The following is a 12,495-nucleotide window of genomic DNA, read 5'->3' on the forward strand; positions in this document are numbered from 1 at the left end:
ACATGATTTTCCAGGTTCATCTTGTATTTTCCCTTTCCAGCCATGAAATTAACCACAGAAACCGGGAGCAATGATGTCAAAGAATGATAGTTAAAACCAAGATCTGGTTTTAAATACACTCCTGCCTACTTTGTAGCTGTGCTTCTAGGCTCTTAGCTAGGATATATATATATATACACGCACATACATATATATATGCATGCTAACTGATGCATACATATACATCTATATTAATTTCTATATGTATCTATCTATATTTGAAAATCCTTAACTTCATGCCAGTCATCTGATTCCAATCCATTACCCCTTTTTCTTTCTGCTTATCTCCTTTGCTGTGGGTTTTGTAACCCCTTTCCTTTTTTTGAATTTTCAGGAATGAGGGTCTTCCTGAGCATTTCTTATAGAGGAGGTCTTGTGGCAATGAACTCCCTTAACTTTTGTTTATCTGGGAAAGTTTTTATTTCTCCATCATATTTGAAGGATATTTTCGCTGGATAGAGTATTCTTGGCTGCAAGTTTTTGTCCTTCAGAGTTTTGAATATATCATTCTATTTTCTTCTAGCATGTAAGGTATCTGCTGAGAAATCTGTTGACAGCCTTATGGAGGTTCCTTTGTAGGTTATTTTCTTTTGCCTAGCTGCCCTTGGTACTTTTTCTTTGTCTTTGACTTTTGCAAGCTTCACTACTATATGCTTGGGGTTGGTCTTTTTATATTGATATAGTTTGGAGATCTATTGGCTTCTGTCACATGGAGTTCCATCTCTCTTCCAAGGTTTGGAAAGTTCTCAGCCATCATTTCTTTGAACAGGCTTTCTGCCCCCTTCTCCTTTTCTTCTCCCTCTGGGATACCTATAATCCTTATGTTGCATTTCCTAATTGAGTTGGATAGTTCTCGGAGAGTTTCTTCATTTCTTTTTAGTCTTAGTTTTCTCTCCTCCTCTATCTGCAGTATTTCTATATTTCTGTCCTCCAAATTGCTAATTCTGTCCTCCATATTATCAACCCTGCTGTTCCCCCCACCCCCCCGCCTTTTTTCTTATTTATAACTTCTTTCCCCAAGAGGAGAAACCTGGCTCTCATTATGCACACTATACTTACTTATTTGTTCAATCCTAGTATACACAGAGTTTGAGAATTGCTAAGAATTCTCAAACAGATTTACTAGAGTATGATATTTGTTTATAATTCTTTTTATCTTTAGCCTTACAATATTCAATGGAAATACCTTTTTCCATAGTTATTTGTTAATTCTTTTCTTCCTCATTCCCTTGTGTGGTTATGTTATTTGTTTGTAATGCCACTAGGTTATTTTGTTACTGTTTGTATTCCATGTTCGGGTGCCTTCATATTTGGTTTGATTTTATTTGTTTTTTAAGTATCTGAAACATTACTATGGTTCTAACAGACTAAACTGTGTAAAAAGATAGATAGTCAGGGGCTGGCCCTGTGGTCGAGTTATTAAGTTTGCGTGCTCTGCTTCAGCAGCCCAGGGTTTCGCCAGTTCAGATCCCGGGTGCAGACATGGCACTGCTCATCAGGCCATGCTGAGGTGGCATCCCATGTAGCACAACCAGAAGGACCCACAGCTAGAATATACAACTATGTACTGGGGGGCTTTGGGGAGGAGGAGAAAAAAACCCAAAAGATTGGCAACAGATGTTAGCTCATGTGCCAATCTTTAAAAAAAAAAAAAAGATATATACTCAAAAAAGTTACTCCCTTCTCATCCCTGCTACCCTGTTCCCAAATTCCTGCTTTTCCCACCCCTCTCCTTTAGAAAATCAGTCTCTTTAGTTACTGGCTAATCCTTCCTGCATTTCTTTTATACAAACAGCATATGTGTCTATATTTTCTTTTATTACTTCTTTCTTACATGAGATATAGAAAAGTAGCATACCATAGGTGGTATTCTGAACTTTTCTTTTTTCACTTAACAATATATACTGGAAATCACTCCATATCAGTTCCTAGAGATCTTCATTTTTTTTTATAGCTGTATAGTACTCCATTGTGTGGAAGCACCTTAGTTTAATAAACCACCTATTTATGAGCATAGACTGTTTCCAATATTTTTCAATTACAGGCAACGCTACAGTAAATTACCTTGCACGTGTATACTTTTGAATTGTTTTAGAAACAGGATTTCTGCATCCAAAGTTAAGTAATTTTTAATAACAAAATTAAAGTTATGTAATTTTGCTTAGTATACCAAATTTCCCTGCAGAAGGGGTGTACCATTTTGCAGTCTCATCAGTATTGTATTAGATTACCTGTTTGCCCACAGCTGTGCCAGCAAAATATGTTGCCATATTAAAAAAAAAACTTTTTACCAGTCTGATAGGTGATAAATGGTATATTGATATTGTTTTAATTTTCATTTTTAAAATTACAGGTGAGTTAGATCACTTTTTCATGTTGAGGATCATTTTGATATCTTTGTGAATCATCTGTTTGTGTCTTTCATCATTTTTTTACTAGAGTTTTGGGTCCTTTGCCCCTCAGTTTTTAAGTGTTGTTTATATATTAGAGATGTTAGCTCTTTGTTGTATATGTTGTAAATATTTTCTTCTACTTTTGTCAGTTGTCTTTTAACTTTGTTTAATGTTTTTTGCCATGTAAAAATTTTTTATTTTGTGTAGTCAAATTTATTGATTTTTTTCTTAGAATTATATCTTGACTGCTGTTTTACAAAGTTAATATTTGTTGTACGTATCAGGTACTAAATGAGTGCTTGGCACTTCATAACAAGTTAAAATTAGACAATATGGAAAAAATTGGAAATAAGCTGAGTTTTAATGACGAGATGTGGTTAGAAAAATCATACTGTATCTGTAAAATAAAATACTATGTAATGATTAAAACTTGTTTTTAAGAATATTTAATGAAATGGGAAGATACTCATGATGTAATATTAGGTAAAAAGAAACTTCTAAAACTATAATACAGTGCAGTTTTTCAGAGAAAATATATATCTATAGAAAAGTATAGATGGAAATACTCTGAAATGTTAACAGTGGTTATCTCTAGGTATTGAATTATCTCTGACTTTTATTTTCTTCATACTTGCTGTAACTTTGAGCAGTTACCTAACCTCTCTGTGCCTTAATTGCTGCATCTGTCAAATAGGGATAATATATAGTACTATCTTATAGATCTTTTTGGTCAGGATTATATAAGATATGTACTTGAAACAGTGCCTGGCCCATGATAAGCTTTCTGATAGCTGATAGTTATTATTACTTTTCTCTGTTTTCTACAATAGCCACAGATTATTGTTCTTACAAGAAATGTTTTTTAATACTGCTTTCCGTAGTTCTTTTAAAAATATGTATTTATACTCTAATATTGAAAGTAATAAATGCTCATTGTATAAAATTTGAAAAATACATAAAAGCATAATGAAGAAAAGGAATACCACCAAATATATAATGTGATTATAAATGACAGCTTATGAACTCCCTTTGACAGTGATCTTAACTATATTTGAAAACTTGAAGTGAACAAACAATATGTTTTAAATTTTTAAATACTCTAAAAATTTCCATTGCTTCAAGTTCAGGAGAAATCAACAGGTTGTTTTCCAGCTTTCAAAGAAAGTTATCAAATTTAGATAACATAACTTAAAAAGGTGTCGTGATCCAGTTTATGTGCAGCCTATCAAGATGTGAGATGCTCACATAGCATCACTAAGCTGAAAATACAAACCAGAATACTGCTTGAATCCTACCTCTTTCTTCCTGAGTTCCTGTACTTCAAATATGTGTTAAAGGTACCCTGATAACTAACACATTGTGTGTACTCTTTCAAGCAGCTCTTCTCCAGTTGTGACAAAAGAACCTGATGTGCCTGTGTTCTTTCCGAATTCCGTGCTGGCAGAGAGTGTAAGCATGTGCTTACACAGTGGACCAACAGAGGGTGCTAATAACAACTCTGTAACATCAGGGGAACCACAAATTGAGCAAGTAACGCAACCTTTGCCTCATCAACCATCAGATAACCAGAAAATATACCAGGATTTATTGGTGAGAAAATGTGAAGCATTTCATCTTTTGTGACATGGTTATTTAGTCTAGAGTATACTAGTTAAGCCTTTCCTATATTTAAACTGATTGGGACCTTGATATGAAAATATTTTCCCAAAGTTAATGATAGATCACTTATTTCCTTTAGCTTTTCTTAAATTATGATAACCTAAGTTTAGTAATTTACTGTAAGCATCCCAGTCATCAGAAACTTAGATAGCCAGGAAAAAAAAAAAAAAAGCCTTATTTTAAAACTATAAGTGTTGAGGGTCTGGCCCTGTGGCCAATGGTTAAGTTCATGAGCTCCGCTTCAGCAGCCCAGGGTTTCACTGGTTTGGATCCTGGGCGCGGACATGGCATCGCTTGTTAGGCCCTGCTGAGGTGGCGTCCCACATGCCACAACTAGAGGGACCCACAACTAAAATATACAACTATGTACTGGGGGTACTTGGGAAGAAAAAGCAGGGAAAAAAAATGAAGATTGGCAACGGTTGTTAGCTCAGGTGCCGATCTTTAAAAAAATATGTGTTGATATTATCCCAAATTCACGTTAAAGTTAGTACCAGAATAAAAAAGCAGGAGTTTGCAAGAAGTTTGAAAATTGGAAAGTAAGGAATATTTATGATAATATTTACTGATTTTGGTTCAGGTAAGCAGATTTTTCTTGAACACTTAGCTTAGTCTAAGAAAGTGAACTAAGTTAAGTGGATAACATAAAGATGAATATGACAATCTCTGCCCTTGAGAACCTGGGGGGACATAGCACATCAATATCAGTAACAAATACTTATAGGACAGGCTGAGAAGTGCTGTAAGCAAAGACAGCACAGAATAAAAAGGGATAATTCTGGTTGAAGGAAATAGTCATCTTGGAAAAGTTAGAATGTAAACTGGGATTTGAAAGTCGAATGACCCTGGGTGTCACTTCCATCCAAATTATAGATTTTGGAACATTTGATTTCTCCATTTATAACTGAAGGCTAGTTAAACATAGCTCATAGGGCCCTAAGTATTCATTAGTGAACACGTATTTGTTATTTGCCTGCTAGGTCCCAGACTGGTGTTAGCAGCTGTGTGCTCAGGGAAGGAAATATGCTTTACTATCAGCAAAGCAGAGATAGTATCACAGGGCATTCTCATTCAAAGTGAGAAAAGAGAGGAGTTAAATTCTGAAAATTTCATAAAGATCTAATTTATAACTCTCAAACATTACCATTTTTCACATGAAAACAAGATTTAAAACTTTATAAAGAATTTACTATAAATGCTCGAAAACGCTTAAAATGTTACTCAAATGATTTTAAATCTGTTTTAAAATGAACAAGTTCTGAACAAACATTCTAAATTTCTTCTAGGGTCTGATGAAATAATTCATTAGGATGGGCTGTTTTATAAAAACCCTATAATACTTTCAAATATATTTATACTTTGTAGAATTTAAGACATTGTACTTTTCCCTAGCCTTACTTATGGTATTATTTACATTTTTGTTTCCTAAGATTGTTAATAGTGATTTTTCAAATATGTCCTTTTTCTTTTCATCAGGGTCAAGTGAACCACCTATTGAATAAGTCAGTCTGTGAAGAGACTGAGCAGCCATCTACCACAGCAGTAGTTATCAGCCACGAATGCACCAGAACCCAAAATGTTTACCATACAAAGAAAAAAAAACATGATTCAGGACTGGTGGACAAAGATTGTGTTCTTAATGCAACCCTTAAGCAACTAAGAAGCCTTGGAGTAAAAATTGATTCTCCCACTAAAATCAAGAAAAATGCACATAAAGTAGATCATGCCAGGTAACTTTAAAATTTATTTTAAAAGATGAAAAAATTTTAGATATATCGCAACAGTCTCCTGAGATAAGGTATAAGCTTGCCACTCAGTTCAATTGATTCATCATTTATTCAGGGCCTACTGCATGTATGATGAATAAGAGATCATCTCTACCTTTTAGAGTTTTCGTTTTAGTAGGAGAGAGGGTTATATACACGAGGAATTTGAAAGATGTTACGGGATGTCTCCTGGGTAAAGATGCCAACAAAATACTCTAAGAGTCTTGGAGAAAGAGAAATGAGCCTTTACTCGTTTCTGGTGTCTAGAAAGTCTTCCTGGAGGTGATAGGGTCTGGGCCAGCTTCTGGGTGTATGGTTATGCAGTTATGCCGTCTAAAAAGCAAAAACATTCCTTTTTGTAGGAATGTGTTTTGAAGAGTATAGTTACATGAACTTTATTTATTGTTCACCAGTTCCAACTGCCATGTTCTCTTGTGTAGATTCTTCTTCATCAAAGATGGCATCAGCACATACTTGCTTTTCAAGAGAATAAAATCTGGAAATTATATTATTAAGGTTAATTAGCATGTTTTCTCTTAATTATTTTTGATGTTTTCCAGTTACAAAAGTAATACAGTCTCATGATTTAAAAAAATATCAAATAACACACAAGAGTATCAGATAAAATACAAAAGCCCCCACTCTCCAGACTCCTCAGTCTGGCTTCTCTGAGGTTACTTCTCTTAACTGTTTCTTTTGTATTCTTCTATAAATGTTTTGTATTCTTCAAGTATGTATGTGTACAATGAGTGTTGCAATTTGGTTTTCTTTTTCTTAACATTACATCTTAGATACTTTTCTTTATAGGTATATGCAGTTCTTTCTCATGTATTTAAACAGCTGCATAATATTCTGTTGTACCCATGTAATATAGTGAACCCTGGTCCTCTGTTAATGGACTTTGAGACTGAATTGCTTCTTTCTTTCTTTTTTTCCTTCAGTTTCTTGATTGATTTGCTTCTTATTTATTTATTTATTTATTTATTTTTTCCTGGGAAAGATTCACCCTGAGCTAACATCTGTTGCCAATCTTCCTCTTTGTTTTTCCTCCCCAAAGCCTCAGTGCATAGTTGTATATTCTAGTTGTTAGGTCCTTCTAGTTCTTCTATGTGAGCCACCACCACAGCATGACTACTGACAGACAAGTGGTGTGGTTCTGGGACTGGGAACCGAACCCAGGTCGCCAAAGCAATGAGAACACTGAACTTTAACACTAGGCTGTCTTATTTCTGATCTGAAACAATGCTAAGTGAACATCATTCTACAGGTGCTTGTACAAGTATCTTTGTAGGATAAATTCCTAGAAGTAGGTAGGATCAAAGGAGATGGGCATTGAAAGTTTTGGTAGATGTTGCCATTTCCCATCAAAATAGTGGTACCAGTTTATATTTCTACTAACAGTGTGGGAGAGTGAGGCTAACATTTTTGAAGTGTTTATTTCAATACTGTGAGATAGAAGCTGTATAATGTCTGTATAATGTCTACTGGAATGTACAGATCATGTGCATTCTATGTGTAACCCTCACATTTTGGTGTAAATGCCTTTGGGGAGTAGTTTTTAGGTAATGTACTTCTTCACAGTGGCCACCCTATTTTATTTTATTTATTTTTTTACTTTTTTCTTTTTTAAAGATTGGCACCTGAGTAACATCTGTTGTCAATCTTCTTCTTTTTTTCCTTCTTCTCCCCAAAGCACCCCCTAGTACACAGTTGTGTATTCTAGTTGCAGGTCCTTCTGGTTGTGCTGTGTGGGACACCACCTCAGCATGGCCTGACAAGCAGTAGTAGGTCTGTGCCAAGGATCTGAACTGGCGAAACCCTGGGTCGTAGAAGACCAAAAATATCTTAAATTATTTTTAATTTATATTTTGTTGATTGTTAATGGATTGTATATATTACTGTGATTAAAAATGAACCTGCACTGAAACTATTTTTCCAACACATAGAAGAAGTCAAATTTTGTTTGTCGCTAATCTTAGGCTGAGAGGATACTCCAAACATGAGACTATGTAAAGCCTACCTAGTTAATTCACATTGTTTCACAGTTTTTCTTAAACTTGGTTTTTAAATATTATCTCCTACTGCTCTCACCCAAGTTTCAGCTTACTCACCGTTGGCATTTGCAAGGGTTCCTTGCTGTTACTTTACTTGGGATGCTCTTTTTCACCATTCTACTTGCCAGAATCCTTCTTATCCTTCATAGCTACTAGAGCGGTGCCATGTCCGTGCCCAGGATCAGACCCAGCGAAACCCTGGGCTGCTGAAGCGGAGCGTGCAAACTTAACCACTCGGCCACAGGGCCGGCCCCCCTGTTTCTTTTATTCATTCAGTAAATATTTATTGAGTACCTACTATGTGCCGGGCACTGTTCCAGGCACCAAGGATATTGGAGTGGGGAAAAAACAGACCAAAATCCCTGCTGTCATGGCCTTTCCTGAGGGAGCTAGACATAAATAAGTAATGTGAGTTGAAGATATAAATAGCCATAGTGCTAAGGAGAAAACAGAATAGTAAAGGGAGGGGGATGTGAAGTGTTGGCAGGAAGAGTAAGGTTGAGATAGTTGATGGGGAAGACCTCCCTGAGGAAGGTTTTCATGAGTATTACATGAGATACCGAATGGTCGGCAGAGCGCCTGGCACATTATAAGGCATTAATAAAAATTAGCAGCTGCTATTTTATGTGTGATATAAAGGAAAAGCCTAGTCAGTTAATGTTAATGAGATAAGGCCAACCAAAGTGAGTTGAAGACTATATGTAATGAAAGAAAATTAGTGTATACACACACACACACACACACTCGCATATCCAGAGACTGGTTGATGTTTTTCACTCAGTACAAGTGGAATCTGTTCTACTATGGGCAATTTAAGTTTTTTGTTTTTTAATAAAGATTGGCACCTGAGCTAACGTCCGCCAATCTTTTTTGTTGTTGTTGTTGTTCTTCTTCTTCTTCTCCTCCCCAAAACCCCCCAGTACATAGCTGCACACTCTAGTTGTGAGTGCCTCCCGCTGTGTTCTGTGGGACACTGCCCCAGCATGGCCCAATGAGCGGCGCCATGTCCTGGCCCAAGATCCAAACCCTGGACCGCCAAAGCAGAGCACATGGACCCAGCCACTTGGCCATGCCAGCCCCGACAATTTAATATTCTGAGTTACTCACCAAAGCTTGTGATGTTATATTATCAAATGTGTTTCTGTTTGATTTTATTTTTGTTTTACTTTACCAATATTGAATGGCTTTTACATTTTGTGGCCTTGTATTTGGTCTTAAAACCATGACTGATGGATACGTTTAGGAAAATTAATTTGCATTCCACTTTCAGTCTTTGAATTGTGGATCACTTTCTAGGTTATCGTATTTATCCCTTGAATGTATCTGGATCGTCAAGACTTAGATGTCTGACCACTCAGATAAAAAGCACCATGAAGCTTAAAGCTGAAGACCTTTTGTTACTTTCATAGAATGGAACACATTAGGATAACACTATTTAGTACTCAAAATAAGATAAATGATGGCCTTCTCCATTGTGTCTTTCAGTGTGTTGGCACGCATCAGCCCTGAAGCAGTGATCTCTGGATTAAACTACATGTCATTTGCTAATGTTGGCATGAGTGGTTTAAGCCCCAATGGTATGGATTTGAGCATGGAGGCAAATGCTATAGCTCTGAAATATTTAAATGAAAATCAGCTTTCACAACTGTCTCTTACTCGATCAAACCAAAATAACTGTGACTCATCTTTTAGCTTTCTACATATTAACACAGACAGAAGCAGTGTGGGGCTTAGTTTAATTTCACCAAACAATATGTCATTTGCAACCAAAAAATATATGAAGAGATATGGACTCATACAAAGCAGTGACAATAGTGAAGATGAAGAGGAGCCTCTGACCAACACGGACAGCAAGAGTGAACATTTATTGAATCAAAACCTTACATCCATACCTGAACAACTTCAGCAAGAGCCCTCTAGGAACGGCTGTGAGATAATTAATTGTTATAGCTGTGAATCTGTGGGCACCCCCCCAGATATGCCAGTATTGAGAAATATTACAAATGAAGTTCTTCAGCTAAAAGCAGCACAGCAGTTGCATGAAAACCCAGCATTCTTTTTAAAGAACCTTAAACCAAGTCCTGCAGCGAACCTCCGAACTGGAAAAGCAGAGTTTACCCAACATCCTGAGAAAGAAAATGAAAGGGACTCTCCACTTTTTCCTGAAAGTTTAAAACCTTCTGAAACTTTAAAGCAAATGAATAGTATGAATTCAGTAGGCACCTTCTTAGATGTAAAGCGTCTCAGACAGTTGCCAAAATTATTTTAAACCTTTAACTCCCCACCCTCCTGACATGAGGACAGGCTGTCTCCTGAAGATCCTGAGGGAAGCCGGAGCCTTTGGTGCTTTGGGATCCTAGTCACTCTAGGGTCTCTCTCTTTCTTGGTAGCAGCTGATTGCAAAGAGCTGAACAAGTGACCTCATTGTCTATGAGATGGCTGGCTAGTAGGAGGGCTAAGTTCCCTTTGTTCAAATAGAGCTGTTCGGCATCACTGAAACCTTTTTTAAAAAACCAAATCCTGAGATCAGTTATTTCAACAAATTTAGGTAAACAGATACTATCCAACTCTGAATCCCAACTGCTCTCTTATACTGTACGTTTTGAAAAGTCCGTTTTCCTAGCATGTTGCATCTCTGCATCTACCCAGTCACCTAAAAGAACGTAAGGTTATCATGACGCTGACTAAATTAGCTAAATCAACCCTTATTGAATTTAAGGGACAAGTTGTCTTATTTAGAATACCTTAAGGTCTTTTATACAAGGAGTGTATATGTCCTCTTAATTAGGGCGCATATTAAGTTCTGTGGCAGTAGAACTTTTGCAGACTGGTGGGTTGATGTTAATATAACATTTTCAACATATCTATCACAGGATAAGAAAATTATTGTGTGTGTTTTATAAACTTTGTGAGTTTTCAAATGTTTTAATATTTTTAATATAATAAAAATGTCTAGATTGACTGCTTTCCTTTGTCCTCTGCTATAGCATATCCTCTCCACTTTTTTTTTTAAACTTTTAGACTGTATTTACAGAAATAATACAGAGAATTCAGGGTACCCTTCACCCAGCAACCCCCAATAATAATATCTTACATAGCTGTATTAAATGATCAAACCAAGAAATTGACATTGGGCACAACATTAGTAACTAAACTACACCTTTCAAGTTTCACAAGTTTCCACGCGCACTCATTTATTTACTTTTTGGTGTATAGCTCTATGAAATTTATCATTTATTATAGATCTGCATAACCACCACCACCACCACAATCACCATATAGACCTGTTCCAGCATCGCAAAGAAACTGCCTAGCGCTGCCCTTGAAAATACACCCTCCCTCCAGCCCTAACCCTGACAACTAATGATCTGTTCTCCATCACAGGAATTTCCTCATTTAGAGAACGTTAGTATAAATGGAATCATACTATGTAACTTTTTGAAATTGGTTTTCACTCAGCATAATGTTCTTGAGATCCATCCAGGTTGTTGAGGGTATCAATAGTTGCTTCCTTTTTTCCCCCACCTTTTTAAAAATTAAGTTTTAAATTGTCATTTCTGAATATAAATGAAAAAAATGTCCTCATTCACTTGAGAGATTAAGCCCTTCTGCTGAAGTTAAGATGCCATTGCCTTTTATCAAAGCTTCATACATAAACTGGAAAGATCCCGTTTGTGGATCTTTGGACTTTGGATCCCTAAATACTTTCCAACCCAACCGGGCCATCTGAAGTATGATAAAATAATTGATGGTTAGCAAGCCGAAGTAACTAACATAGTGGCTCTCTGCTGTTCTGCACTGGATCCAGGGACCACATGGTTTGTGTTTCCCTGTGGTGTTGCTTTTTCAGGTTAAAATTCAGACATGGAAATGGCAATGAGAGTGATTCTCTCTGTTTACGTTTGTTTCCATAGGCATCATTTGGGACTTTAGTTATTTTAATAGATAGCATAAAAAACCACCTACAGGTTTCATTGGAGTGAGTTTTTAAGTAATGGAATTGCCAATGCCACTTCAAGTATGCTGTTTAACCCTCAGTGTTTCACCTGAGGAGCAAGTGTAGGTACAATTTATATTGCACATCACTGAAAAAAACAGAATGCCAGTGAATTAACTGACAGCTTCATTAATTTACTGTTATCACTGGGAGCCCTGTAATTCACACCAAACGAAAAGGTCTCTATCCGAACAATAAAAACTGAATCTGAGACTTTTTAGGTGAAAACCTAATTCCATTACTTCTGTGAGCGTATCTAATTTAAGGCCTCTGATAAGATGCCTATGCAGTTTTGGAGACTGAATTTGGGCTGCAGATTGATTCAACAAAACATCTCTACTAAATACATGCCAGACAAGAGGGGTCATCACTGAAGCCTCCTTCAGAAAGTTCTCTGAGAAGAATATTTTACTGTGGGAAGTTATTTGGCAAATTAGTTGCTATGATAGGCATCTTTGGAAAAAGCATTGGTACTGGGAAATTTGGATTAAAAGACTTTGGAGATGACTGCTTTTCAAGAGACATTTCTCTGAATTCTTTCATCCAGTCCCACAGCATGCTGTTTATAGATACATGGGTGCTACTTC

General features: G+C 36.4%; 1 protein-coding gene across 8 annotated transcripts in view; it reads left to right on the top strand.

The window, feature by feature from the left end:
* STIL (STIL centriolar assembly protein) overlaps window positions 1–10,877 on the top strand; it is a 54,538-nt gene extending 43,661 nt beyond the window's left edge. For 4 of the 8 annotated variants that reach the window (XM_014737533.3, XM_023630357.2, XM_001493358.5 and 1 more), the window contains 3 exons: window positions 3,809–4,022; window positions 5,568–5,821; window positions 9,397–10,877. In XM_014737533.3, the coding sequence (XP_014593019.3) occupies window positions 3,809–4,022; window positions 5,568–5,821; window positions 9,397–10,180 (1,252 nt within the window). In that variant the 3' untranslated portion in view covers window positions 10,181–10,877. The remainder of the gene's footprint in view (window positions 1–3,808; window positions 4,023–5,567; window positions 5,822–9,396) is intronic. The other 4 variants (XM_070248098.1, XM_070248101.1, XM_005607072.4 and 1 more) reach the window with 1 other exon arrangement.
* The last annotated feature ends 1,618 nt before the right edge of the window (window positions 10,878–12,495 follow it).

The sequence above is a fragment of the Equus caballus genome, chromosome 2, assembly GCF_041296265.1.
Source record: "Equus caballus isolate H_3958 breed thoroughbred chromosome 2, TB-T2T, whole genome shotgun sequence".
NCBI lineage: Eukaryota > Metazoa > Chordata > Mammalia > Perissodactyla > Equidae > Equus > Equus caballus.